Consider the following 23,675-nt stretch of genomic DNA (forward strand, 5'->3'; position numbering starts at 1 on the left):
AGTGGCCCTCACGGGTGGCCGTCACAATAGCCCGGAACTCTAGGAAAGCATTCACTGCATGATCTCGAGGTTTTGACGCTGGTCTCAGCTTTGGTGGTATTACTTGACCCTTATCGGCCCTTGTTATATGGGCGCGTGTTGTTTTGGGATAGTTGAGCATCAGGAATTCCATCATTGACTGCGCCTGTCGGTTCGATGAAACCAATGGGCCGGGGTCTGATTGGGGTGAGTGCGACGTCTTATTTTTCGGAGATACCAGATCGCGGATTAAACACGTCACCGCCGTCACTGCGGGTCCAGGGCTCGGGCCTGGGCCATTCTCTGTGCCGCTATTTTTAGCTGCAAACGCTCGGATCCGCTTAATTGGGACTCGATGGTGGCCGGCTTTGCAGTGGGGAATGTTGTTGGGACCTCGGGTTTCAGGAAACTCAGATCTTCTCCCCTGTCCTCATGCTGTGGGGTAATGCTGCAGATATTGAATCTGTTTTTATTTTATAAAAGAGAGCAAGGTCTATTTATAATCTTGGAGCTAGAGACTCTCTTCGGGATGTTTTTAATAAAGTAGGAATACTCACTGTTGCGTCACAATATATTTATAACAATATTATGTATATTCACAGTAGCATTGATCACTTTGATAACATCAGTGATAATCATTGTATGTGCACAAGAAGTAAGGATAAGCTTAGAACGCCAAGTTTCCGACTCCGCAAAATCAATAAATCATTCTTGGGGCAGGTATCCGCTTCTATAATAAAATTCCACAGACATTTTTAACTTTGCCGTTTCATAGATTCAAGTAAATTGTAAAAAATACATTAGTAAAGAGGGCATATTATTCGATACAATATTATATTGATGATAAAAAAGCGTGGAGTTAATGCTTGTTGACTTCCAGGCAGGAGACATAACATACATATATAATTGTATTCAACTAACATGACTGTATTTTTATATGTTGAAAAAGTGTAACTACTGAGTTTCTTGTCGATTCTTGTCGGTTCTTCTCGGTAGAATCTAGAACCGGTGGTAGCTTTACTTTAAATAGTTTATCAAATGACGATTCAAAAGTGCTCGTAAAAGCCTACTTGAATAAAGTATATATTGATTTGATTTGAATAAAACCATAGACGTATAAATAAAAATAAAAAATAAAAAGTCAACCAAGCTTTATTGCAATCGAGTAATATCACTTATATATCACTTCATAACTGTGTATCTCATTCGAGAAACATTACAGAAATTCTACCTCACATTCATTTTATATATAAAGGGCATAATTTTCATTAAACAACAGTGAGAGATGTAACTTGAGATGTATGACTGCGTTACAAAATAGACCAATTATAATAAAAATAAAATATGGCATGTATATATATATCTATATTAAATTAATTTGGAACAAAAAAAAAAGAAAGAAAATCATTAAAATATAATAAATAATTTTTATATTAAACTATAATAGTGAAATAACAAAAAAAAAACTCGTTTGAAAGAGGAATATAGTTTGACATAAACACAATTTATAAAATTAATTCTTTAAACGTTTAATCGAATTAAATCATCAAGTAAAACTAGAAAGGCGAGAGAAAACGTTCTGGTGGATCAAATTGAAATGAACCTCTATAGTGGTGTCACAAATAAGAAGTCGGCAAAGGGCAAAAATAATAGAGGATATTTTGTTGTCTATGTAGCAGCGCACCGGTGAGGCCAACTTGGGTGTTTTTTATTTGGGGGGAAATTTTAAATAAAAAATGAAGAACGGAAAAGTATATAAAGCTTGAAATGATATATGAAAATAATTCGAAAGAGAAGCAAAACCAACGTATGAAAAAAAAAATTTAAAAAAAACTTTTTTTTTTTAATTTGAAATTCTGTGAACTTATATTTGAAATTTTGAAGTATTCAATCGAGTCACAGCCTCACTTAGGGGAATTCGACGCGGGTCGGAGGGGGATACTCTGGAGGAGTCGCTTCGCTGCAGCGCGGCTACTCGGCGACGAGGCGCGCGCTGAGGCGCAGCGGGGCGGCGGCGGCGGCGGCGGCGGCGGCGGCGGCCAGCGGCTGGCGGAACAGCTGCGCGTGCTGCCAGGCCGCGGCGCCGCGCCCGCCGCGCAGGCGCGCGCGCAGCGTGGCGCGCCGGAAGCGGCGCGAGAACCGCGCCGGGGCCTCTGCTCGTGATCCACATTTTTATATTCTTAGTTCGTTTTATGCATAGGAGCCTCGAGGATCATCGACGACGGATGTACCGAGTGTATCAGGTCCGACCATCGAATGGGCCTCAACTCGCCTCGACGAGAATTGTCCCTTGCTTATTTAAAAACGAGGCCCCATTTTTGACTTCAAAAGTTAAAAATCTTTATTAAATATAGAAAAAGCATCACTATTACTTATTGACGTGTCTCATGTGACACAATTTTGGTTGATTTTTTTTACCTACAGTGGGTTTTGGGTGTTTCAAATTGTATTTACTTTACTTGAATTAAACGGCATCTTACTTTATAGTTTTTCAGATATAAATCAAATATCATACGGATTTCAACTCACCCCCTAATTCAGCCGATATGGGCGTATCGTTGTCGAACTGTATCGTCCAATCGATCTTGCCGTCCTCGTAAATGGCAGTAGTCAACTCAATGACTAACGAATCGAACTCCAAATTTTCTCCCTCAGTCGCTATCTTCCAAGACGCTGAGCCGGTCTCTTCTCCTTCTACAAAAACATTTCTTTTATATAATTTACGTGTCTACAAAAACTATTTATTGTTATAGTTTTTTTTTTATTAATATCACAATAAGTCCCTAGTCTCGTATACCTGTATCTCTTAGTCTAAACATAATCAGCCTGTAAATTTCCCACTGCTGGGCTAAGGCCTCCTCTCCCGTTGAGGAGAAGGTATGGAGCATATTCCACCACGCTGCTCCAATGCGGGTTGGTGGAATACACATGTGGCAGAATTTCGTTGAAATTAGACACATGCAGGTTTCCTCACGATGTTTTCCTTCACCGCCGAGCACGAGATGAATTATAAACAAATTAAGCACATGTAAATTCAGTGGTGCCTGCATGGGTTTGAACCCGAAATCATCGGTTAAGATGCACGCGTTCTAACCACTGGGCCATCTCGGCTCTCTTAGTCTACACTAATACTATAAATACTAAAGTAACTCGGTCTGTCTGTTGCTCTTTCATGGGCAAGTCACTGAACCAAATTTGATAATATTTGGTATGAAGTAAGCTTGAGTCCCAAGAATAGACATACTTTTTATACTCTATATAAGAATTCATTACTGTGAAGGTGTCTTGCACAACTTTACTAATATGTAACCTTATTATATCAAAGTCAATATGATGTTGCGATAGACAATTACCACTTTTAAACTAATTAAGACATATTTCTCACAAAATTAACTCATATGTCAGAGATTTCACTTTAGAACGAGAAAACGGAACCTGAAACGTATTCCAAAAGAACTAAACATACTACTGCAACTGAAGTATGAAAGAGAACATACAAGTCCGTTTATGTGATAATTCGGATCGAAGTTGGTCACTATCGTTCATAGACAATCCCGAATATGCTACCAAACTAGTTCCTTTTCTGTTAGACTGGCTCACTCGCCCTTCAAACACAACAATACTAAGTACTGCTATTTGGCGGTAGAACTATCACCAACCCAGTCTTTGTTGTCTGTTGATAATGGTAAGGGGCCATTCATTTTACGTAAGACTATTTCGCTTGTTTTTGACCCCCTCTCCCCCTATTATAAGAAAAAATAAGAATATGTCGACCTCCTCCCCCCTGTTTAATATTTATTACGTAAGAATCTAAAAGGAAAAAATTAATACGCGTTTATTTTAATGTTTATGTTTCGGAGAAACAATTTTTTGAAATATTTATTTGTAATTTCAAAGGTACTAATCTTTATTTACGTGTAGGTGAATTATTATTGTGTATATAATTAGTTTATTAATTTAGGATATTTATTTATTATTTATGTAATAATATAATATACATACACAATACACACCGACATTACATTTCATATATTTATTTTCATAGCAATATTAACACAAAATATTAATACACAGGCATACTCGGGCGAAACCCGTAGTATGCGGCGGATCGGCCGACGCTTTCGTTCCGCGTCTACCCGCCACCGCGTAATATCGTAAGTCACCAATGAGTGCATATCTAATTAGTTAGTCGATCTCTCACGCTCGATGCGATTCGTCTACTAGCCTTAAATATCAAATTGTTTTCGTATTTAGTTTTAGTGATTTATATGTGTTATCGATTCTATCAGAACGGTTACTTTCTTCTTCCGTACTCTGTTACCTTCTGACTTCTTCTTTCTGTGTTCACTGTGTGCGTATTATACGAGTTACGATCAAGTTGTGGACATTGTTATTTCTTCCCGCTTCACACACTAAGCACACGCCTACATACGTAATAATAATCTTTTGGCCCGCCCGTTGCCATGGAAACGGAAATATTGTTCTACGCATCCGAGCGAACCTCGACAGTCGAACCTTTTTCAAATAATTTTGATTGCGCATATATTTGATCTTACGTAAGAACTATCGAGACTCCTTCCAACCCCCCTTGTAAGAAAACATAAGACATGGTCGACCCCCTAAACGTATTTCTTACGTAATAAATGAATGGCCCCAAGGCTTTATTGCTCAGTCTTTAACTAACTAAAACATTTTTGGAACGTAGTTGCCAGATTGTAAAATTGGTTAAGTGCTTTGCAAGGCACGAGGCAAATTTCTAATACTAGTGCTAATCGGAATCACTTGTCATATGAAACTAACATATTTGACTAGCCCGATCTGGTATTTGATCCCATGTCCCTACAAAATCCTTATAAGCAAGGCACTTGAACGACACAGTAAATTTATAAAAGGATTCCACTATTAAATGCAACTATTTACGTTAAGGCTACACAAGAACCAAGCATAGGTCTCAATCTGTCAGATTATTACAAATTTTTAGGATTCCGTACCCAAAGGGTGAAACGGACCCTATTACTAAGGCTCCGCTGTCCGTCTGCCACCAAACTTTACCTCACGAACCATAATAGTTTGACACTTCAAATTTTCACAGATGAAATATTAAAAGTATTACATAAGTAGTTCTGTTGCTGTTATAGCAGCAAATATTAAAACACAGAATAAAATCAATATTTAAGGGGATCCATACAAAAGATTTTTTCGCCGTTTTTGTAAATAATGGTACGGAACCCTTCGTGTGCGTGCGGTTTTTATATTATTTGGACAGTAAGCTAACCTTCTCTCGCCAAATATACTTGTTTCCAATCCTTTTCGACCTTTCTGAAGACATTATCGCACTGAAACACTCCAGCCGCCCAGGTTTTAATCGGTTCCAATTCTACACCGTTGCTAGTTATCCGGTATATGTCTGGACCGGTGCTGTACTGGACAGTGTGTTCACCCGGTACCTCGAACTGGAAAACGTGACCGGATACCGTTCCGCTCTCACCACGGGCCGTTCTCCATTCTTTAGATCCGGATATGCGACCGTGTGATTCGTAGTCTGTAGGTTTTCTGTAAATTGATATTTTAAAGTTTTCAGTATGCGATGTCCGAAAACGAGGAGTCGGTAAAAAGTTTTTTTTTTAATTTTTGTACAGTACATGTCGAATTTTCGTAAGATTCGCATTTTTTATAATGTTGAATATAGTCGGTGAAAATGTTTAGTCGGTCAGATTGAGTCACATCGATCAGACATATTAATTTCAGATGTCTATCTACAGAGTTCACATCCGTAAGACACACGTCTGCAGAGGTCCCGCCCCCGACAACCCGCGGCCCCTCGGGAGCCACACGGCGGCAGAGCACACGTCACCTCTCGCGCATGAGGTCGACCAGCTCCCGCAGCGCGCGCGCGGCGAGGTAGGTGCGGCGCGGCGCGGACAGCTGCGCGTGGCGCCGCGCGCGCAGCGCCAGCACGGCCGCCACCAGCGCCGCCTCGCCCGCCGCGCCCCCCGCGCCCGCCGCGCCCGCCGCGCGCCGCCGCAGCACCTGCCGTCAGCAGGGAGGGTTCTCAGAGCCACTCTAGATGGCTAGGTACCGCACGTTAGTGTTGTATGGAAACATAGCGTGTCATCTTTTGTAGTGTATATCTGCGATGACGTCATTCCCGCCATACTCGAACATCATAGTTAATATTTTAAAATTAGTTCATCTATTTGAGCAACGACATTATTTACTGATGCTAGTACCCCCTAGAAGAGATTTACGACTTATAACGGCACAATTATACGGATAGAGACTGAAGCAGTAGTGCAACAAGTTCGTGCACAGCGGAAATTTCGGCCACGCTTGTTACGACGGCTTGGGCTATCTGGCCACTCCAGATCTGTGGGGGTTCTATATTTATAATTGCACTGTTCGTCACTGAAATTTTAAAAATAAACTCTTGGTGAGCTATCTTTGCGGCATTTCTCAGAGTATATTGATGTCATGATCCATATTTTTAATAACTTGGTATTGGATCTTCTATATATTCGCCTAGGGCATGAAATTGAGAAATACTTCATTTATTGTTCGAAGAAAATTTAAATTTAAATACCTCTTTGTGATCGGAAGTGTACCGCCAGGTAACGTCTTGCAGGTCGTCTCTGGAGAAGGCAAAGACGTAGGTCAGCTTCTTGCCCCAGCCGTGGGAGTACATGAGCGGGGTGTTGAGAACACCTTCACACGGGTCCACATGAAGCCAGCCGTTTGATTCGTAGTCGAAAACCTGAGATCATTATATCTCTACTACGATTGCGAAATGCAAAAATGTTTTTTTTTTAAATATCCTTCTACGTTATTTTAGCAAAGATATACTTTGTGGACCAGAATTACTATTGAGTGACTTTTTTTTTTTACACAAATAAGAAACACGGCATTGTAACTGGTAATTATTTTTCGCAACTGGTAACTAGATGAGTTGAGCTAAATCTTATTAATATTTAACGCAAGTTTTTTGTAGTCCGAGTTCTTGAATTGTAAACAACGCCATATCTGAGTCATCGCTTCATTTGACGAATTAAAGTATCGCGCTGTGATAAAATTCTTTGTTAAAACAGGAAAAAGCCCATGAGATGATAAAACGTTGGGCACGATTATTTCAGCAGACTCGAATGCCCTAGAAGACGACGCTTACTAATCTTGTTGTTGTTGTGTTGTTTTTGGCCAAAAATTTACAACCAAGCATCGAACAAACCTCGTATGATTGTCTCAGTGATTAAGCTACGCGGGGGAGCAACGTCGGGTACAGCACCCGGATAGAGCTCCGACTCACCTCGCACCAGACGTGGTCGGTGGTGTCGTACACGTATCGCGTGTCGTACCCGAGCGCGCGACACAGCAGCGTGAAGCAGTTGGCCCACTCCCCGCAGCGGCCGCGGCGCGTGCGCAGCAGCGTGCGCGGCTCGTTGTAGCGCGCGAACTGAGCGTCCGCGCCGCACGACGCGCACTTGTACAGCTGTAACCGGTTACCTGTCTTTATATCTATGCACTTACGTACGATACCTACACACATTTGTAAATATTAGAATTAATATTACATGAAACATTTTACTTTTTCAAACAATTCCTAGTATTCACTAACCTCAACTCTGCACGTTTCTGTTTCAGTTTTCATTGATATTGTCTTCACGAACTGAGTATCGCCTCCGCAGCTGTCGCATGGAGGTCGATCGACCCAGGTGAAAAACTTGTGCTTGAACCAACCCAACAACTCCATCAGCAGAGCTATGTCGAACGACATATCGTGACCTTTAAGTTCACCTGTTACGAGACATGTCAGAATATTACATTCGATCTGCTTTGAGGAGTGAGGTAACCTGCATGTGTCAGATGACAACCTGTCACATACATATCTACAAACCGGATAACTCGGATAATTTGTGAACATACATCCTTCTCGCACGTCTCTCACACATCGTATATTTATTCCCGCAACTTATATACCAGGGACATCATAGATATGTAATTTCAGTTTTGGATATGGATAACGATATGTGCATAAAATTTTAACCGGTTTGAGATATGATTACGGATATTAGACTATTTAGAAATTGTAAAAGAAAAAAATAAAAAAATGTGAATTTGACTTTTTGATGAATTATTAATATTTAGTCACAGAAAACCAAGACAAACAGTTTTGAAATGCGAGTAGCTACTCCTACTTAAAGTAATATGATTTTATTTTCTTTATCATTTAATTTTTTCTCTACGTAAAAACATATTTTTAATAAACTTGTTTTTTTATCGGTTAACATGGTTACAAATACATTTTTATTTAGATATCTAGATAGATAGATAGATAGTTATAACATCTCTTATTAATACTAACCGAACCTATATCCTTGTATTGTTGTCTTCGACATGCCAATATTATAAATGTAAAAGTATCTCTATCCGTTATGTTGTGTTACCATCACTATTAAAAAACTGATGCTTAGGGTCTGGACGAGCATATAAATAACTAGATTTATGGAAAAAACGGTGATGTGGATGGAGTCTTAAGAGTGTAAAATATGAGTGTAAATTATACGAACCCGTTTTGATTTTCCTTTGTTGTTCTCTCATCCTATCCAGTGCCATTAATTGCAATGTTACTAATGGGATATGTTCCCTCGCTGTCTGTTGCAGTTCTTCATCTTCGTATTTTATCATATCATTAAATAGAGTTTGAATCTTTAGTAACAATTGATTATCCGTTTCCTGTTTATAAAGAAATCACATCAATCAATCAACAATCTTGTCTATAAACTATAAACTTTGTTGAAATGTGCATTTTTTCATAATGTGCAATTTTCATCTGTTGGAGCTACAGCACAGTCCCATCACAATCCACAGAGTAGGAGATGAGTTGCCCCTTATTTCTTAAAAATATTTTTGGAGGTTGACAGAAAGCTACTTTGTATCTAAGGATTACTACAGCATACTTGCTTCTATACAATATTTCTATAATTAGAACAATAAAAAATGTAAAAATTAACATTTTTAATTTTGATTAGTGAAAAAAAAAATTTTGGTCATATTATATTAGTAAGTTAAAATAATAAATTTAACAATTCAGATTAAGCCTAACTAATATTATATTTCGTACTAACTACGTCTTTGAAAATGAGTGTGTTAGTTACATTTATATGCCTTAACTACTCTGATCATTATGAAATATTGCAAATTTTCCAATAATTACTTTTTAGAGGACATAGGGTAAAGCAATCTTCACACACTGAATTTTTTTCTATATTTATTTATAAACTTTATGTTCATTCAATATAAAATAATCTCATTATTCAGCAATTAGCTACTAACACAATACATATGATCCGTTTATAACATAGTACTTTTATTTAATAATCATATTATTGGTTGGTGGTTTAACCAAATTATATATAAAATATATATTGAGGTTATATATATAAATCCTTTAAGTGTGTGGCAAAGCTTATATCTGTATATCTCTATAATACAATAAAATAAAAAATATAAAACCTTATTATTACATACCAGTACATTGGCTGGTGTCAATTGTATTTTTTTTCTGTGAGGCAAATAGCTCGGTAGTCCAGCTGCTCTGCTATTTTTAAAAGGTCCATAGCAGAAACTTATTTTTCTTTCTAATGCCGCCTGGGCAACTCTCAGCTTGTTTAATGTTTGTTCTTTAGGAAATGTAAATTCATTTTGCCCCTGAAATTAAATATTCAGTCCGGTTACTCAGTCAGTATTTGTTACTAACATTAAATTTACTTATTCATCATTTATAATCAAATCAAATAACAAAGTACTTGTAACAAGATAACGATATTTATTAAAATTTTAAATAAATATATTTTTCCTTAAGTTCCACGAAAACAAATAAAATGTTCCACTTACTGTTTGAAATCCAATGTATTTAAGATAATCACTGAAAGCTTCGCAATTTAGCAATTTTTTGAGCGTATCACTTTTAATCGTTCTTATTTCATTTTCGTGAGGATTATCTAAAATATAGTTGATAAGTTGCAAGAGTTCTTGAAGTATTTCGTTGAACTTATTGGTGTCTTTAATATTTTGCTCGACTAGGGCTAAACGCGCCATATCCTCCATTTTCGGATTTATATTGTTTTATTGCGATGGAATGTTAAGGAAAGGAAATATTTATTTATTACTGCATTATTGACTAAGTCATTTGGTAGGTATCGAATACTTGTCAATTTTGTAGTGTCATCTAATTTTCCGTTTGGAAACGTCCTGTCTAGTTGATTATTAAAACATTTTCTTATGACGTCTGTATTAGACATCTGAAAAAGAATTATTAAATTGATTCGTAACAATAAAGTTAACTTTTATAAGGTTTCACTTGGTATTTCATTTTTATTACTGCAATATATAAATATGTATCTATTTGAATTTTTAATCTTTTGCCAAGTTTGTGAATACTGTTTATATGTTGCCATGGTAATGAAAATATATACAAACATTTTAAATTAGGAAGATTTTCCTACGAAATGCAAAAAAAAACTTCTTCAATAGCAAATGACGGTACGTAATTCTTTCATTTTTGTTCCATTTATTTAAAAAAAAATAACGTCACTGACCTTATATTTGTTTCTTTTTTTGGGTTTTTGGATCTGTTTTATTTTTTAATATACTTTCAGAATTCATACGAGGTTCACGAAACTGGCTTCTACATACACGCTATGTACGTGGTGAACATGTGAGGTGTATGGAATTAGCAGAAGAATTGCAAAAACAGACAAATAATACTCACAGATTCGCGTACTATATAAAGGTACGGATTTAAAAAAAAATGTAAACTATGTGTAAGTTTTTAAATTAATTAAATATAATTAATAAATTTCTTTAATATATTTTAATTAATTAAAATAGTAGCTTACAATTTTATATTTGAAGCTTCAACAATTATATTGTACAGTTGCTAAAAAAATAGTATATCAATATAATATCAATAAGTTTCTGTTTTATTTATACTCAGACAAAAGTTAAATTAATTTTTATAAAAAAATTAAATAATTGTAATTTTAATCTGTTAGTTATCGACTAGAGTACTCACGATTAATACATTATGATTCGTTAAATTAACCAAAAAAATTATATTTATAGTTAAAAATTAAAGGTGATAAAAAATTTGTTTTTGGCTATTATATAATATATACACACTCTTAAATATTCTATTAAACTAGTATATTTAGTAGCGTCACATCGCCATTTTCGTTGTAGCTTCGATATACTTTCTTTAATTTTTCGCGGTGTTTTGACCAGGGCGCAGTTTTGGCAGATGCAGGGCGTCTTCAAGAAGCAGTGGACAAGTTCCACAGCTGTATTCGCTTACAGCCACAGGATCCAGAACCTTTGAAACAAGTAGCTAAGTGCTTGTTAGTGGTATTAATATTTTTCATATAAAGGTAAACTTTAAATTAAAAAGTTACCTTTATGGTAGTTGAATTTTGATCATTATTATTTTGTACAAAGCATTCCGTAATATTGTCTATGGGCATTTATCTTAAACTTAATTTGTAACATTTTACCATAATCAAACTAACATTATAAACGCAAAACTACTTCCGTCTGAGACTTGTTACTTGACAAGTTTCCAACATTGGTGATTGGCATATGACTATGAATTGGATGTACAGCAGCACCATTGCAGCAGCAATATTGAATATGAAACAAACCTTTATTTTAAACTCTTTACTGTTTAATATTTGTTGAAACCACATTACATGTAGGGCCGCTTTGACCGACAGATCACCTGTGATAGTAAAACTATGATGGTAAAATTAAGGCGGGGAAATGTATCATTAACTATTATCTTAAGTTAAATGTTCATAGACAATAAATTAAGAAATTGCATCTTTATTTTTAACTAATTTCCATAAATGATCGATGTTATATTTTTGTTTATAGGCTTTTATAAATAAGCCGTTTATTCAAAATTTGATCATAATAAGGACCATAATCGTAAGCGTTTTGTTTCAGATACCGGCAAGGTCGTTTCCAACTGGCACTAGAAGCTTATTTAGAAGCGGATAAATTATCTAAGCAACCAGATCCAGAAATCTATTGTGCTTTAGGTAGTTTATACTACTCGTATGTTATGTTTTGTTTGTCTAGTGGCTAGTTAATAGATATAAACTTTCAGATTTTAATGTTCTATACACAAAACACCGGTCGGCAGAATTACCAGTATAATATCGTATAATGGAATACAAAAAGTCATTGGCATATTATATTCTAATCCTACCACCACTATAACATAAATATTACTTAATCTTTATGGTGTCGTGGTGGTAGGGCTTTGTGAAAGCCTGTCTAGGTACCACTAACTTCAAACAGAAATACTTGGTATTGTTGTGTTCCGGTTTGAAGGAGCGAGTAAGCCACTGCCAGTGAGTTTACTAACTGTTAAACTTAATTAGAATGATACTGTATTATAAAATAGACTTAAAAACTAATTCGTCAGTGTAGATTCAGAAAAAGCGGATTCTACTATTTTACTGTACACGAATCCAAAATCGTATCCAAAATATTTCAGACAAAAAACATAATCGTACAATTTGTTTCCGTCTGTCAGAGGCTATATATATTTCTTTCATCAAGTCCAAGAAATGCTTCACCACAAGTCTGTTCATTATAGATGTATTATTAATTATATCGACCGAAGTAGTTTCGTGAAGTTATACAGTGGTAGACAATTACCGGTGAAACATGAGTCCAGCTCTAAATCATTAAGCTCGATGTTGTAAAACATTCGGTTATTATTATTTCGACCTCATACAACCAAATAATAACTCGGAGCGATCTTGGCTTAGCCGATATATTGATATCACCCACATTTTTCCACACACGTCTCATATGGGATATATGAGAAGCTTTAAGCTTTCTATGTATATTAGCGCACCAAGTAATCTTGTTTCATTTATTGAATCAGCAATCCCCTTCTTCAAAATATGTTATGAATTTCTTAGTTCCCGATTAGGGTTAACATTTTTCAATATTGTTTTACGTGGAATCGTAAAGTGATCTAATGATTTTTTGACAATATCTAAAGAAACGAAATTTCTTTGTCTACTTTTGCAATCGAGGATCTTTTTGTATACATAAAAATGGCAATTTTTTGAGATAAGAATATCACAAACATCACGAGTGTGGTAATAGATATTACCGTACTTTCAGAGTACTAAAATTAAGAAGAATTCAACTCCTTATCACAAAGATGTGTTTCTAGTTTCTCTTTCATCACTTGGTCACATTGGGAAATTTATTGACAAGTAGGTAGTAAGTTAGGTCCCTTTTTTCTAATCTTGTCTAATAAATAAGATGTTGCTGTTTTATAAGTTGGTCATCTTCATCATTCATAAGTTTTTTATTTCCAAACGTCTTTCGTATAAGTTTAGCTTGGCAAAGGTCAAGTTATACGTATACTTTTTCTGAAGTAGAGGGTTCTATAAAATATGTATGCTTTTTCGTATACTTGGTGAGTATTTCGAGATCTTCTTTTGTGTAATGTACATTTGTACTAATTTAGTGAAGAACTTCACGAACCCATTCTTTATTTTTTATTTATTCCGAATTTATCTTTCAAATGTTTAACAATTGCAGTTAAAGTTTTCGTTTTTTTTCGAAGACATATATTTTGACGTTGTAATTTTATAACCTTTTTTGCCAATAATTTTTTTGCAGCAATTACTTTCCTCAAATCTTTTTTCAACTGAATTTCCCGGGATGTATCAAAAATTGACTCAGAGTCAGAAATTTGTACTTCGTCTAAAGATGTTGGAGAAGCCTTTATATTTTTATAATCATATTCTGAAGGATTACTACAAGGAATAGCAGACTTCTTAAGAAAACGCTTTCCAGCTTTTGTCGTGTAAATATCATCAGCTTGAAAGTGTGCAGAGCAGATAAACGAAAATTTTGTGGGAAGCCATGTGTCTTCGCTTCTATCCTTTTGTAGAATTTTTATCCATTCTTCTCTTTTAGGATGACCAGGATGAACAAACCTGGAATATACAGACTGAATAAGCGACGAGATCTTAACAACAGTAAAGATAATACAGTGTGATTGACATTTATAAAACCCTCATAAGAGAAACCAATTTAAATCTCAATACTCTACTCTGTCTCAGTTATTCACTTTTTGACTAGTGATTGCGGCAACGTCACATTTTTATTATCGATTCGATTATTCGTACTTGATATGTGGTATCGATTATTGATTTCTGTCGTTAAAAAAATATTATTTGAATAAATAAATCTAAATTGTTATGTTGACGGTTTTATGAATTTGATTACAATTAAATGAAAAAAAAATGCAACTATTTTGCTATAAAATAATTAGATATAATATAATGTTTGTCGTGTCAATTATAATTATACACATACACATATTAAGTATTAAAACAAGGTATTTGTGAATAACATCAAATGAAAATTTAAAAATATCGAAAAAAAAATTCATCTTCCGACGAAAGTTTCATGTCGATAGTGTAAGATTAATAAATTACGCTTAGTTTATTCAAATACTATCTTTAATTTAATTTATTATACTATAATAATAATAATTATTGTATTTGAACTTTTAAATATTTATTATCCTGTTCAATTTTCGATGCACAAAACCTAAAATTAGCATCTTTTCAATAAATATATATATATACTTATATATATATATATAATTGATATATTTTATTAACACTTGAGTACCTGTAAAAGTTTTTCCTATAATGATTCATTTGTGTATTTAACGCTTATTTACAATTTACGTCACTAAGTGATATTATATATACGATAATTATCGGGTTAGGAAAAATCTTTACGCTTAAGATTATAAATAACGATAAGAAATAATAAATAACACAATCAAATAAGATAAGGCAGATTTTTTTTTTACTTTTACGTATTCAGCATTGGTTACGTTCTAATGCAACTGTCAAAAAGTGATGTGAATTTGGACAAGGTGCTGTAACATGACGATTAAAAAGTACTTCTATGAGCCTATTTGAATAAAGAATATTTTGATTTTATTTTGATTTTGCCAACGAATGCCAAAATTCTTTACGACAAAAATCTGGTCCCATCATAGTTATTCATGGTCTTAAGGTTTCCTAGCTTCTGAATAAGTAAAGAATTTACACATTTTCTTATAACTATAAACTTACCGATGAAAACTGACATTTGATGATTCGCTAACATTTCTTGATGTGTTTTTGCAGTATCGAAATACGCACGTCGTCATGTTTTTGAATTTCGATAAAAGTATTTGATATTATTATTTATACAAAAAAATAACATTCAAGAATATCAAGCTGGGTAAAAAAATAACACGAAAACAAATTAACTTTCTAAAAGACACCACTTCAAGTCTGTTTAGTCACTATATGGGAAAATCTACATGTATTAGTCTATGATTGTAAGATGGCGTGACGTTTAAATAAGTAAATATTTTTCTATTGTCGTATTTGAATATTGTTAATTAGGTATTTAATTACTTGAAAAACACGTAATTTTATGTACTTGACAACTGAATTGTTGTTAAATCCAGGATCACATTTTGATTCGGTTTCGCGAACTATTAGCACTGATTCATACGCGTCTACACTGAATGAATGCCAAAGCCACACTAAAGTCTGTGTGTAGACTGCAGTTCAGTTCAGTTGAACAGAGTAATTGTTCGGATCGCGAAATCTTGTACGCAGCATATTATGTATACTGTTGCAAAAAGTGTATAAATTTATCATTATATATATATATATATATATATATTTTTTTTTTTATGTTAGAGGTGGCAAACGAGCAGGAGGCTCACCTGATGGAAAGCCATAAAGTTGGTTGGCCGTTGGTCTGCGCTTGAATTCATTCTCTTATTTATCATTATAAATTATATGTTCGGATTCGATTGGATGTGTGTTTTACACAATGGGCCTTCTCAGCGTTGTAAATTGAAGATGTATACGTAATATATCCTCATATGCTTGCGATTTACCTGTAATTATCTTATCAAATTTGAGCCGCTGTCTTAAATGCAGCGGAATGTGCGAACTCCGTGGCGGGTGTCGGCGGCGCGGGCGTGGAATGGGCGCGGGCGGCGCAGGCTGCGGGCGGCGGGGAGCGCGCGGCGGCCTTGCTCGCACGGCTGCTGCTGGGGGCCGGCGACGTACCCGGCGCACTGGCGGCCTACGACCATGCTCTCGCGTAGGATCTATAGCACCATTCGCTTGTTTATATCCAGGCTTAGGTGCCTTATCCTCCTTATCTATTGCATAAATAATTCCTTACACAGTTCATCCTTATATTATTGACTTTCCCTTTTCCTATTGCCTTATAGCTTACATTCATGACTCTTTCTGTAATTTAACATTCATGACAACGTATTTCATGTACAAACTAATGTAAAAATAATCATCCATTCTTGTATTAATTCCTGCATCTCTTATGCTCGGTATGAACTGCATATAAATGTAGCAAACCAACGTCTAAATTATTTTCACTTTGTATTTATAAATGTTATACCTACGTCATACTATAATCCAATCACTAGAATATGTCGAAACTACGACCGTACGATTGCTAATAATCCATTTCTGGATATTGTCACACCTAAATTGTACAGGTTTATAAAATGTCATCAAGCTATTTTTCCTATTAAGAAAATAATATTTCTTTTGTTTTCTGTGTAATGTTTTTGTAGGAAAAACGTACTGAATTTTCTAGAAAATTGCCTTAAGTCTTTGAACTTGAAACACAATTTATTTCAAACTAGCTTGACTTCGGCTATTTGCTCTTAGGAGTCATGCTTGCGGCGCTGATACTCTAGCTGCGGCAGGAGCACTAAGTCTCAGGGCAGGCGATCCTCGTCGTGCCTTTCAATTGCTAGGCGAAGCTCTATCTCAGCAGCCTACGCAACACGCCGCAGCACTAGCGCTAGCCGCTATGCTGCTGCAACATAAAGACGTAGATGCCGCGCTAGCGAGACTTAAAGTGGCTTTAAGCGCTCATCCGACATGTGTTGCTGCGCATTCAAACCTTGGCCTCGCGTTGCTTACAAAGAAAAAGTTTGTCGCTGTAAGTAATTACTTTATTCATGATGAGTTTCAAAATTATCAATTATTGTAATAGAATATTATAGAAATAATTTTGACTGATTGTGTTGTATTCCCTATAAAAAGTATAAATTTTTGCCTGTCATCTTTCCGTACATGTTCGGCAATCGAACCCCTGGCAGGCGCTGACGTGCCTGAGCCGCGCGGCGACGGGCGCCCCGCTGAGCGCGCGCGCCGCCCACAACTTGGGCCTGGCGCTGCTGTGGTGCCGCCGACCCGCCTCCGCCTTCTGCCGCCTCGCCTGCGCCGCTGCACTGCGACCCACTCGCCATCACACCGTGAGACTTGCGACCATTCGTACTTCTACTGTATATCACATACGACGCTGTTTTCGGCAAGCGGACGTTATTTCTGAATCTATATCGTATATTTAAATCCAAAAATTCGCCATGTATTTATATATATTTTTAAATTGGTTATAAAATTTGTAACCAATTTAAAAATATATACTTATACAGACTACATTTCTTGGCTCAAAGCTGTTTGTCCTGTCGCCACTTATGTCTCAATGACCATACATAATGTCCCTTTATCTAGTTCTTGAAGTACATTTGATATCTTACTGGCTGCAAAATTACCACATTCATAAATGGTAGGTAAGTAGTAGGGTAGGTACATCAATATAAACATTTTTCTTGTATTTTTATCAGGTATTGCTAATAGGAATTGCTCTAGAACGATTAGGCGATAGCAGAGCTGATGCAGCGTATAACAGAGCTGTAGCTCTTTCTCCTGAAGACCCGCTAGTCAGACTTAACCTGGCCGGTAGACACGCTAGAGCTGGGAGATTGGCTGATGCTGTAGAGGAAGCCAGAATTGTTGCCCAATTGCTTGAATACACTCCCGATGCTCAGGTAACGTTGTTCTTGCATGAACAACAAGCATATAAAGGTAAATTAACAACCTGTAGTTGTCCCACTGTTGGGCTAACTTATTTACTTCTTGACAAGATTTGTAGTTTATTTTACTACGGTGTTGCAATGTGGGTGGTGATCCATATAAGCCAAAATTTCATTGGACATAGTCAAGAAAGTAATTTACGAAAATTGGAACGTCGTGGCTCTATGGCAATATAGCAAATATATGTCGGAAAAATTCTGACACAAAAGAAGATCTGGTATTACTGTGGGCATTTATAATTCAATTTCAGGTATCAAGTAATCTGGCGACTTTACTGAGTCTTCTGCCGAAAATAGAGCTTCAGGAGATTGAACTTCCGGCAGCGGAAAGCGAACACAGCACCACAATCGACGATACCCAAGAAACTAAGGAATTCCAGCCAGATGAAGTTTAAATACGTGCTTCGTGAAACTTTAGAATTAGTTCTAAGATATGTAGCAGATGTAGAAATACATTTTTATTAGGTTTGGCTAATAAAAGATAACCAAATCTTAGATTACTATAAGATCGTACCGTATTTTCTCTCGAATAAGATTAATTTCTCATACTATGTACTTACCTACTCATTAGTCAATAAAGTACATACATACATCCAGTTTACTGTTTTTATTTTCTTGGTGGTAGGGTTTTGTGCAAGCCCAAAGACAAAGCTTTCAATGATGACAATTAAATTTCAATTATAAGTTCTCAAAACATAACCCGTCTAATTATTAAAAAAAAACTGATAATATTAACTTTTCCTGAAATTTGTCACATTCTGCCAGGACTGATAGTTTTTCTTTGGCGCTAAAATAAATTATTCCGTATCCGAAATTCTTAAAAAGATTTTTATTTCGACATAAATACAGAGTAAGCACTCTCACTCACATAAAATCGATTATGCATTGAAATACCATGTATGATAAACCCATTAGGTTTATTGAAACGAATAAGAAAACAAAGGCAAATAAAATTTATAGCATTATACAATCGACTTTTATGTTCGTTTTATTTAACTATGTTATTGCTGATTTTTCTAGTGCTGCAGGTTGATGTTATTTTCGTAAGTAATTTTTATAACTGTATTAAGATATTGGTTAATATATTTTATTTAACTCGTTTATTTAGTAGTTCTGGTTAGGAAATGGAACATTTGGTTTAGATAGAGTTCTGTCTATTAGTCAATCATACCGTACCTTTAAAAATCGTGTTTTTATAAAAAAATACATTAATTTTTTTTTCTTATCAGATCATGTCCGACCACCGCCAAGCCGGCCTAATAGTACTTCCTCCTATAATTTTGGGATATGATGAATTATACGACGATAATGGAGAAAAAAATGTAAGAAGTATATTTGTCTATAAAGATATCCTCCCCCCAAAATGTATGAGTTATAATTGTTACTGGAACGCGCCGATGCCAAAAAAAGAGAGGCATCCGACTTCAAAAGGCGCTATTTTCAAATTATTCGGTTAATCTTTATTTACGGAACCCAAATGAATAATGCATAAATGTTAATTTCTGGTAAACCTTTCAGCTAAAGTTGATTTATTTAGGGCCATTATTGCAATTTTTGTAACTTTTATTTCATACATTTCGATACACTTTCGAGCGATATGAGATACTACTCCCCTAAAATATCGTAATCTTCCACAGACAAATAATCACCAACCATATTATCATTCCCAAGAAAATCACCACCCTGACAAAACCAATGCCGGTAAGTTACGGTCACATAAAAAAACGAAGCCATATCGCGGCTAATAAAAGGCATATTTATTAATAGTGTTTTATTGTTTAACTCTTGGTTACATTAACGTACTGTCCAGTAAAAATGGGCGTGTCTTTAAATATCAGTCCGAAAAAGAATGTGTTTTTCAGATTGTTAAATTCCAGTTTCGAACATTCTCTTGGTCGAGTATTAGAGGGAAACATATCTGAAAAAATGAAACGGAATAAGTAATATTAAAGTTATTCAAAATCTATATTCCAAAGCGTTAATTTTATTTTAATTTTAATCTTGTAAAATGACGATTAAAAATGGCTGTAACGTACAATCATTTTAACACATTTATTTATTTGATTTATTCACATTTTTGACATAAATGAAATCCTCTCTCCTTCTCAGGCCTGAGGTTTTTCTTTCCGAACTAGAATTTTGACAATTCTATAGAAAATCGGTAAAAAAGAAATAAAAACTTACACAGACATTATAATCGCAAATTACTATTATACTCACAAGTACAGACTTTGATTGAAACTCCTTTTTCATCAATTTTCACATTTCCGTATTCTGATTTCGCTAAATTATAGTCAATGTTAGTGATATGCTGAAAAGAATTATGATAAGTTTAACTAAACGATACTCGTCGGTGGTAACCTTTTCAGTTCTATTCAGAAGAGTAACATGCCTTGGCGGGCGGGGCCCTTAGTATAGGATAAAGATATCTCACAAAAGAAAAAAAATGCATAAAATTAAATGAAATACTTATTCATCATTAATATCTGTCACTTTTTCCAAAATTTTGGGCACTTAAGAAATAGCTTTTTATTTACTTTTGTCATTTGTGAAATAAAAAAAATTGGGAAGTTCCCCAGTCCCCAGCTCGCGCCCCAGGGACCCCGTATAATTGGTACGGCAGATATGGCGGAAGCTACGCTCCTGGTTCTATTATAAGAACTAAATTCTTACCGGCCAACATCTATGCTAATATTATTAATGCGAAAGTAACTCTGTCTGTCTGTTGCTCTTTCTAGGCCAACCACTAAACTGAATTTGATGAAATTTGCTATGAAAGAAGCTTTTAAGCCAAGAAAGGATCTAGGCTACCATTTTATGCAAAAAATCTGAAGATCAAACCCAAAACGCGAGCGAAAACTTGTTGATCATATATTGTTTACAAACATATATACATATTCGAATATAATATTGTTGGGTTAATTCTGAGGATAGTTGTGATTATTCTTCATTTCTTCGTTGTTGGTACTTAAAGTTAGGCATGAGATGTATCTTCATTCTTCTTTAGTCTCGTAAATCTCTTAAAATACGAAATAATCACTGTAAGGATCCAAGGCATTAAGACATGGACAATAACCATTCAAAAAGGCACACCCTTCAAAATTAAATTATTGGTATCCATTAAACATAATCTGTATATATTTTTCTGTCTCTATTCTTAGAAGACTATCACATCGCATTTTACGCACGCTGAGACATCATCAAAACTGCGTCACTAAATACTAACGCCTACATGAGTAAATAGATCTATATCAAGTTGGACGCCCCAAAACTTACCTGTAATGTATCAAAGGTAGAAGAAAATTTAATATGTGGTGCTTGAAGTTCACAGATAGAAGTAAAAAGTGGCTGTATACTGCCAATAGCCACTGTCAAACCATGACTTGTTAATTTATTAAATAAATTGCATAGCACATCTACTTCGTTAGGTGTTATTATCACTAGTTTAAAATCATCAGGCATTGGTAACTCTAAAAGCTAAAAATAAATAAAAACTTCATTTTAATATGAACTATGCCTTTTATATATGACTGATATAATTTATCTATATTTAAACCAATTTATACAAGGAGTTTATTCTCCCACCAATATCAATTTCTTTTTAATATCCATAAAAATTGTTTTCACGACCATAGATTGCAACAAAATATATAGAATTAGGACTTTGTTACTTATTATGGGATCAAAGTAATAACATCAAAATAATCATCCCCTTGGGACCGTTAAGGCAAAACATTTTGTGATCGATGACCTACTTTGAGATACCTCTTTATTTAAACATGCATTTATAAAAATAATTATGTTTACCCTAGCTTCGTATTTGATATCTTCTGTATAATTAAAAGAATTGTAAACTTTCATAATAGAACCGCTTAAGTTATCAATTCTGTTCCACTTATTCTGAAATGTTAAACAGAAATACATAGAGATTATTAAAAAAAAAACAATATGAATTATTAATGAAATTAACACAAATTATATCTTATCCAACTCACCTTATAAGTACTGATATTAGTTAAAATATATTTATTTTCAGGTTTCAATATTGAAATAGTGAAATCTTTAAAATTAACATTATTTAAAATCTGTAAACAAAAAAAGTATTTTTAATAAAAAAAAAGCATTTTACAATTTATATTATTGTTAATAAAAACATACTTTACCGATGATATATCTTTTATAATATTTTCTTTGTTCTTATGGTCTATCTCAATAGCATCTTGCACATCATTAAATTCATTTAAATTATTATGATCTGTGTAAAATATCTTACTTTCCGTTTTAAATTGTCCTGTGTCTCTCAAGCCTTTTTCAATCTGCAAATCATTAAGTTTACTCATGGCAATACAATACAAATTTGTTGATTACGTTAAATTATATATTTTTAACATTCTTGGTAGATATATATTTTTCTACATAAATATTTTTGTGTTACAGAGCATGTGCATTGAATTACAGAAACTGTCATAAACTGTCCGTCTGTTAGTCTGCATTTTTATGAGGGGTTTTAAATAAATTTAAGATACCTATTTAAATCCTGTTTGTACATAATGTTAACATGTTTAAGTGTTTAAGCAAAATAAAACATATACAGTTGCAATTAAGGTCACTTTTTAATATAGATTGTTAAAGAAAGATATTCTAAAATATGAGTTGGTGGTACCTAACCTGACGGGCTAGCACAAAGCGTTACCATCAGTTAATCTTATATTAAATATAAAAATTGTAGCAAATAAAAATGTCAGTGAAACAACTACTATTTATTTAAATATTTTTTGGTATATTAATAACATATAAATTTATGTATGTTTAAAATATTGTACAGTACCTGTTCATATATCTTTGTTTGAGGTTTTTTATTTTTGAACTTGGACAACAGTAGGTAACTCCCAAGATTCGAAGACACCCAACTCTTTCCAGTCTGTCACCAGGCAACTAGAGTAATGTTAGTTTTGTTTGGTTTCAATAATTAAATCAGTCGTACAACAAATATTAAATATACTCATTATGTTAAATATGCTACTGCCATAAATTTAATAATTGGATTTATTAAATAATTTAATATATAAATAATGGAATTATCATTATTTACCTGACGGTACATAGCTTGTTTTTTCAAAAGTTTTAATCATAAACAAATGTATTTTTAACAATGTAACAAGTTTTTGTTGTGCTATTAATGTTGTAAAAAAATGTCTTATACGATAACTTCTTAAAATACCGAGTTTGTTTGTCATTTGAATGACATTTGGCATTGACTTAGCATTTTAATGCCATCGTTTTTTTTTTACTAAAAATAGGTACGTGGTTTGCTGAAATTAAATTAACCTGATTAAAAAAAACTCATATTATATTTATATATAAAATATAAAGGTATATTTTTTTATTATGAACCGTTTCCGCCGCTCGGCAATGGGTTTGATATTTTACGATTATTGATATTACATAATGTCAAGTCATATATATTTAGAAAAAAATAAAATCAGTTTATATTATATATGGTTCATATTGTTTTGGAAAAACAACATCTTGTGTATCAATATTTCTTGTGATATATATAATATATTTAATATTCATTAAAATGTTTATTACAAAATATTTAAAATCTGATATCTCTGATGCAATATATCTTTCACACGCGAAT

General features: G+C 34.3%; 3 protein-coding genes across 3 annotated transcripts; 1 reads left to right on the forward strand and 2 right to left on the reverse strand.

The window, feature by feature from the left end:
• Positions 1 to 1,974: 1,974 nt before the first annotated feature.
• On the reverse strand, positions 1,975 to 10,235 carry LOC113397922 (peptide-N(4)-(N-acetyl-beta-glucosaminyl)asparagine amidase). The gene is made up of 10 exons (XM_064217720.1): positions 9,904 to 10,235; positions 9,538 to 9,717; positions 8,577 to 8,742; positions 7,625 to 7,803; positions 7,316 to 7,498; positions 6,599 to 6,769; positions 5,873 to 6,048; positions 5,294 to 5,571; positions 2,548 to 2,712; positions 1,975 to 2,171 (listed from the first exon to the last, which is right to left on the reverse strand). The coding sequence occupies exons 1-10, from the start codon at positions 10,114 to 10,116 to the stop codon at positions 1,990 to 1,992; spliced, it is 1,893 nt and encodes a 630-aa protein (XP_064073790.1). The 5' UTR covers positions 10,117 to 10,235; the 3' UTR covers positions 1,975 to 1,989.
• Positions 10,236 to 10,672: 437 nt separating this feature from the next.
• LOC113397902 (Bardet-Biedl syndrome 4 protein homolog) lies at positions 10,673 to 18,465 on the forward strand. The gene is made up of 8 exons (XM_026636435.2): positions 10,673 to 10,801; positions 11,293 to 11,405; positions 12,010 to 12,104; positions 16,059 to 16,224; positions 16,818 to 17,094; positions 17,255 to 17,410; positions 17,783 to 17,986; positions 18,283 to 18,465. The coding sequence occupies exons 1-8, from the start codon at positions 10,736 to 10,738 to the stop codon at positions 18,424 to 18,426; spliced, it is 1,221 nt and encodes a 406-aa protein (XP_026492220.2). The 5' UTR covers positions 10,673 to 10,735; the 3' UTR covers positions 18,427 to 18,465.
• Positions 18,466 to 19,787: 1,322 nt separating this feature from the next.
• LOC113397934 (uncharacterized) lies at positions 19,788 to 23,224 on the reverse strand. The gene is made up of 8 exons (XM_064217706.1): positions 23,124 to 23,224; positions 22,860 to 22,952; positions 22,195 to 22,347; positions 22,027 to 22,116; positions 21,839 to 21,931; positions 21,308 to 21,508; positions 20,252 to 20,342; positions 19,788 to 19,949 (listed from the first exon to the last, which is right to left on the reverse strand). The coding sequence occupies exons 1-8, from the start codon at positions 23,133 to 23,135 to the stop codon at positions 19,810 to 19,812; spliced, it is 873 nt and encodes a 290-aa protein (XP_064073776.1). The 5' UTR covers positions 23,136 to 23,224; the 3' UTR covers positions 19,788 to 19,809.
• Between the last annotated feature and the right edge of the window lie 451 nt (positions 23,225 to 23,675).

Source organism: Vanessa tameamea, chromosome 18 (assembly GCF_037043105.1).
Source record: "Vanessa tameamea isolate UH-Manoa-2023 chromosome 18, ilVanTame1 primary haplotype, whole genome shotgun sequence".
In the NCBI taxonomy this organism is placed as follows: Eukaryota; Metazoa; Arthropoda; class Insecta; order Lepidoptera; family Nymphalidae; genus Vanessa; species Vanessa tameamea.